The 6,776-nt window shown below is 39.8% G+C and overlaps 1 protein-coding gene across 1 annotated transcript in view; it reads right to left on the bottom strand.

The window, feature by feature from the left end:
* Positions 1-418: 418 nt before the first annotated feature.
* Positions 419-6,776, bottom strand: part of LOC138168075 (myelin-oligodendrocyte glycoprotein-like) — a 78,107-nt gene continuing 71,749 nt past the window's right edge. Inside the window, exons 4-7 of the mRNA XM_069097107.1 lie at positions 6,640-6,744; positions 3,688-3,804; positions 2,830-2,993; positions 419-606 (exon numbers count right to left, since the gene is read on the bottom strand). Coding sequence (XP_068953208.1) covers positions 595-606; positions 2,830-2,993; positions 3,688-3,804; positions 6,640-6,744 — 398 coding nt within the window. The 3' untranslated portion in view covers positions 419-594. The remainder of the gene's footprint in view (positions 607-2,829; positions 2,994-3,687; positions 3,805-6,639; positions 6,745-6,776) is intronic.

Genomic DNA, 6,776 nt, shown 5'->3' with positions numbered 1-6,776 from the left:
TTTGTTCAGTCATTCCCCAATTGACAGGCAATTCCCTCAATTTCCAATTATTTACCACCACTAAAAGAGGTGCTATAAATGTTTTTCTACACATATGTCCTTTAACTTTTTGTTTTTTATCTCTTTTGGGATACAGACCTGGTAGTGGTATTGCTAAGTCAAAGGGTATGCATAGCTTTATAATCCTTTGGGCATACTTCTAAATTGTTCTCCAGAATGGTTGCAACAGTTCACAACTCCACCAACACTGCATTAGTGTTTTAATTTTCCCACATCTCCAACATGAGATCAGGAAAGAATAAACATAAAAGATGCAGAGGTGGCCATATGATCACTGTGATCATGGAGGGTGGGTGGGAAATAGGCAATTACCTCTTTCATTATCTGACTCTCCCAATACAAAATGAAACACAACTCATGCTTCAAAACTATAATGGAAGATAGATTCAGGGAGATCATTAGCTTGCTTTTGTTCATCTGATGAGTGAGGAGCTCTTCTGACTCAGCTGTTAGAGGAATTTTAGTCTCATTTACCACTGCAAGCCCTTCAGTGATGAGTCCCCATAGCTTGATGTAACACTACTTCCAAAAATTTCATGTGGTCCCCTGAAAACAAGAATAATCACTGAGCATCCCACATGGCAGGAGGTAGGGAACACAAAAGACCCCTATTGCCTGGCTATTGGCTAATGTTGTAGAAATGACTGAAATAAATAGGAAGCACAAACCTGAATGAAGGTTACCTAGAATGGGCAGCAAGAAGGGGTGTGTGTTAGGAACAGAAAACATGACAGATGTTCAGAGCAAAGGCAACCTGCAGGCAAGTGAATCTTATGGATCTCACACTCCTTTATGTACATCTTCTCTATATTCCAGTCTAACTGGACTACTGTCTGCTCTTTGAACCTGACAGTGCCTCTTCCATTGCCACAACTTCATTCAATCTGTCCCTTTTCATTGGAATGCACCCTTTTCTACTCTATACCCTTCTGAATTCTTGTCTTTATTTAAGGCTCAGCTCAAGTATTAACACTCTGTGACACTTCTCTGATCCCCTCCAATAATTAGTGCTCTCCCTCTCAAATTGCCTTTTATCTATATGATGGCAGAGAGGGTCAAGGTATTCCACCTTTCTTGACATAAGTGAAACCATATTAGAATATGCCTACATTTTAGTGTAAATACATCTAACCCCTGTATTTCCTTTTTTTACTCCAGATCTTTGGCAAAGCCAAATTTGACCTATCTTGGGTACCTGAGGTCAACTACATATATGAGATCAACAAGTATATTAAAAAATCTGTCTCTCCCCTGAAAGACAATGAACTGTCCCCAATACCAGGGGCTGACTATACTTTAGGAAGATCACTTTGCCTGTTGAGTGTAGGATGGACCAGAGTAGAGGGAAAGTATTGTAGCAAGGAGACCAAGCAGTAGGCTATTCTAATATTCCTTGTATGAGATAAATAGGACCTGTTCCAGGGTGGGGGCATTGTTAGAAGAGTGAAGAGGTTATATAGCACAAATGTTATGAATGCAAATTAGAGAAGCCTTGGCAAGAAATCAGATATGCTGGTGGTTAGAGGGATGAGAGAAAGGAGATGAGGATGGCACTTAGTTTCTGTGACTGGATGACTGGAAAGATGGTGGTACTTTCCACAGTAACAGGGAAATTAGGAAGTGGGAAGAATTTTAAGGCAAAGATAATGAGTTAAATTTTTTGACATGTTGAGATTAAGATATCTGTAGGATATACACATTTCAGATGTCCAATAGACTATGAGAGATGAGGGAAGAAAAGAGGGACAGTAGTCTCTCTTTGACTTTCCTTATACTGTCCTACTCCCAAACCAGATGAGTTAGGTCCACTGCCTTCCTCAGCCTGTCTCATACTCCCAAGCTTCCCACCAAGCTCGTTGTTATGAATCTTTCCTTTCCTTTTATCCTCTTCTATTCCTGCATTACCCTCAACTCAGAATCAGTGCCCCTTGTTTTGTTCCTGACTAGTTCAGTGTAAAGATAACCCTACCTTCACATATGTATTCATATGCCCACATACCCTCATATAAAGACATATATATATATATATATATATATTTCTAATCCCTTCAACTACTGAGAAAAGTTTCATAAGTTACAATTATTGTTTTTCCATGTAGGAATGTTAATAGTTCAACTTTGGCCAGGTGGCTCAGCGAGCAAGAGCACCGGCCCCAGTGCCGGGACGACCCAGATCAAATCCGGGCCCAGACTCCCAGCACCACACCCAGAAACAACAACTGGCCATGCAACCCCGAGCAAGCCACTCAACCCCAATTGCTTCAAAAAAAATAGTTCAACTTTGATAAGTTCCTTATGATTTCTTTTCCCTGTTTACCTTCTCATGCTTCTCTTGCTTCTTGTATCTGAATGTCAAATTTTCCATTCAACTCTGGTTTTTTCAGCAAGAATGCTTAAAATATTCAAATATATATATATGTGTGTGTGTGTGTGTGTGTGTGTGTGTATACTATTATTAATACCATCTTACATGTTATTAAGAAAAAAAAAGATATACAGGCACTGAGGCATAGAGATCCACTGGAAAAGTTGAAACGGGTATGGGAGAAAATATGGGAGAGAGCAGATTGGAGGTGGGGATATCATGTGGGACTGCTGTTTTGGGGGGATAGGTGGGGGGAAAATGGGGAGAAAATTTGTAACTCAAAATCTGGCAGAAACGAATGATGTAAATCAGAAGTTAATAAAGCATTAAAAAAAAAAAAGAAGAAAAAAAAAAAGATAACCCTACCTGTCATTGAGTCTAATGCAGACCCAGAATGAAATTACCTTATTGTCAGCTTCGGCAACTGGTTGCATGCTGTGGTGGTGGCTTTGCTTATGGAAGTACTTTGTTTGAAGTATAAAAGGAATGTTCTTTATAATTACTAGCAAAATGATTGCTACTGCAAACTTCCATTCTTTCCAAAATGATGTTTCATCAAAAAAAAATCCTACATATGAGAAAGGACCAAAGAACTGATGTTGAGGAGAAATAAGATATCCCTTTCTAGCTCTCCAGGGGAAGGAAGGCTGGGACTATCTGTTTCTAGTCCCTTGGCAGCCCTGGGCCCTCAGGCCTCTCCATATGGGATACAAATGTACTTTATGCATCACACTCTCTATTAGTTAATCCATACTCAGAAGGGTCCCAGGTCTCTATACTTTAGGTAAGGACATAGCAGAGTGCTGGGATTCATTCTAGCACTAAAGGTTACATAGGAACTAGTCATACTTAGGGGGTAAAAATATGTAGAGACCAGGAGACTTAGATCAGTTTTTTAAAAAGGTGGGGGGAAAATTCAGGGTCTGGGCTGCAAAGAAAATGTGCCACACTCAGATTTCAGGGCACACTCAGAAGGATGGCTGCATATGGATAGTGAGACACAAAGGCATCAGAGCAGTGCTGACATTGGGGCCCAATAAGGGGTCAAGGCAGTACATGGACTGAGGATTACATAGATGAGAAGTACTTAAGTATGGGGGCTGAGAGGCAAATATAATTCAGGCTACACCGAATGAGGAGGAGCAAGGATTGCACAAGGACTGAGGGACACTCAGATTCTAGGCTGCTTAAGGCCTACGCAATTGGAGCTTGATTATCATGTCATGATTCCATCACATTGATGCCCACCCCTCCCTTCTTACCTCTGCATCTGTGCCTTGTCCACAAGTAAAAAATACACATTTCAATTTCAAATGCACAAGTCAGAACCAGGACTCCACTAATCTCACCCATCCAGGGTTTGGACCTGCGAAAATATACTGAGAGAAGCCCCCAGTCCTGAGAGCATGACTGTGATTTTGTTTTCTCTGCTGACCGCTCCCTATAACAAGCTTCAAGTACAACTTGGTTGCTCACATGGACATAGCATCCTTAACAGCTACATCAACCTAGAATAATAGATGAAACATGGTCCCTGTGGTACCCAAAACTGAACTTCATATAAGAGTGGTCTATTCACCCTTCCATTGTGCCCTTTGTAATTCCTACTCTTTAACAACAAATGTTCCTTCATTTTGAATCTCTTTCTTGCTTTCTACTCCTCAATTAATTCAGAAAACTGTATTCATTTTAGACCTTTCTCTCTTATTCCTTCCATCTTCTGGAACTCAGTGAAAGTCGACTGCCCCTCAGGGATACTTCATCCTTTGGGTGTTTTTTCCAATATTTGTCATGTACAATATGACTCTAAGTGTGGGGCCAGGTTGCAAAGGGGTTTAATACCAAACAAAGGAGTTTGTATTTTCCCTTAGAGGGAACAGAGAGTCGTGTGCTTGAGAGGAACTCAGAAAACTATTCACTTCCATTGTTACTTCTTGACTTCAACTCTGTTGCTATCACTCAGTAGTCCTCTCTTCCTTTGAGTTCCACTCTATCTAAATACACAAACCAATTAGTTGATGGTTTCCTATTGGTCTTCAGTTCATTCTTCCTTTCTGAATGAGAAAGTACCTGGATCACAGTATTTCTTTGTACTGAAACTCTTGTCATGCCAGGACATGTCTACATGTATTGATATTTCTTCAAACATATTAGCTTCTCAGTGTCTTAAACTCCTCAGGTCCTGTGACTTAGTCTTTCACTCTCAGCTGATAAAGGTCACATAGTACTTGATTTTCCCATCTCCCGCAAATTTCTACTCATACCATCTTTCCCTGCACCTCATTCCTTCTAAATCTAATCTTTTTCTTCACCATAACTTCCCATCTTTTCACCTTTTAAAACTTTTTCCAGGCCATGATCTGTGACATGACCTCACTTTCCTCTATTCCTAATATTGACATTATAGTTAGCCAGTTAAATTGTTTTACCCTCAAAATACAACTCTCTTTCAAACTGCACTAATCCTCTCAAAAAACTCTCTTCCAGTCACACAGATTCAAGATAGCAATGTAATATATGGCTCCTTACTCTACCTCACCCCATATGTATAATCAGTTTCCAAATCTCATTAATTAATTAATAAATTAAATCTCATAAATTAATTCCAACACATCTCTTACACTATTAATCTCCTTTTCTGCTGACATGGACACCTTCTAATAAAGACCTTACTCAATTCTTGCTTGGATTATTACAATGACCTCTCAATTGGTCTCCTTGCTTCAAAGGTCTGCTCTCTCCAATCCATTATCCACTCAACTGCCAAGTGATTTTGCTAAAGCACAGATCTATCGATGCCTCTCTTTTTCACAACAAATTCGAGTGACTCCCTATTCCCTCTTGGGTCAAATATAACCTCCTTTGTTTGGCATTAAACCCCTTTGCAACCTGGTCCCACATTTAGAGTTGTATTGCACATGATTTCTCTTCAAACATTCTGAAGTCTACTATAGTCACCTTCCTGCTGTTCTCCCTAGTCAATTTTCCAACTCAATGCCTTTGTACAGTCTGTCACCTTTGCCTGAAATGCACTCCCTCCTGAACTGTATCTTTTAGAATTCCTAGTTGCTGTTTTTCAAATATCATTTAAACTGCCACCTTCCATTTACCATCTTTCCAGGTGACATCTAACATATGCTTGTACCTACCTTCCCTAATTATCTTGTATTTATTTGTTAGGCTTATGCAGTTTGTCTCCCTTGTGGACAAGGATATTCCCCATTTCTCTTTGTATCCCCAGTACCTAATACAGTGCCTAGTATACAGTGGGTACTTAATAAATACTTATTTCTTGATTAATTCAGGTATGCGAAATTTTAGCAAAACTGTACTAGTCTCTCTTTCCTCCTCATTCTGCCATCTCCCCTTTCACTTCACTCCCAAGTCTAAAATTATCTCTAACCTACCCTCACTTCTATTCTTTTCTATTTCTGTTCTATTCTATTCTTCCTTCAAGACCCATCTGAGGGTCCACCTTCTCACTGATACCTTTCTTGATCTCTTCTTATCATCAGATAAAATTTATTTCTCCCTCTTCAGATTTCTCATGATATATTACCCAGATCTCCACTTTGTACTTATCTCAGTTTAGTATCCGTGACTCACTCTCACAGAGACTGTTAGTTCTATGAGGGCAAGTACAAGTTATTGAATTACCAAGGGCAAGTACCAAATGTCAACTTCTTTTTTCAGTCCTCACTACAAAGCAAAGCATAAGCCAGCTCTTAAAAATACTAGTTAATTTAAACTATTTTCAATTACTTTAAAACTCAAAGATGATCTTTATTCAGACCTTTACCTTGCCTACCCTACCCAGGGGCAGGGATTGGGACTGAGGAGGAGGAAGGAAATAGTGTTTTGTAATCTCATAAGGCCTAGTACAAGTTTTACATACAGGCAATTGAGCAATATATGATAAATGAATAGTTGGGGAAAGAAGGTCATGGATAGACAGGACTATTTCTTCTCAGAAGCCCCCCAGAAAACTATAGAGTAGAGGATGGGAGGAGGGGGAGAATTCATGTGGTCACAGAACTACAAAGGTACTTGAGTGTCCTGGAAGGACAAGGCATACCCCTTTGCAAGTGAACAGAGAGTAGGTAAAAAGTCAGGCTCCCAAGACTAAGGGCTCCAAAATCCTTGTCCTCTCCCTGACCGCATATGCCTGATGAGCCAGATAGGAAGCCCTCGACCCAGTTTCCCCTCATAATTACCTTGGCGTTTCAGCATCAATATTAAAAATGTTAAATACATCACCACACAAAATATAGCAATGATCACAAAGTAAAGTGGTGGCATCTGTGATACAGTTTCTTCACCTAAAACACAATTGCACATAAGTTGAAGGATC

The sequence above is a fragment of the Petaurus breviceps genome, unplaced genomic scaffold, assembly GCF_028583685.1.
Source record: "Petaurus breviceps papuanus isolate PSGF00001 unplaced genomic scaffold, PetGlider_PUasm1.0 350, whole genome shotgun sequence".
Taxonomy (NCBI): domain Eukaryota; kingdom Metazoa; phylum Chordata; class Mammalia; order Diprotodontia; family Petauridae; genus Petaurus; species Petaurus breviceps.
The sequence above is the reverse complement of the archived record's forward strand: the minus strand, read 5'-3'. Positions and strand labels throughout refer to the sequence as shown.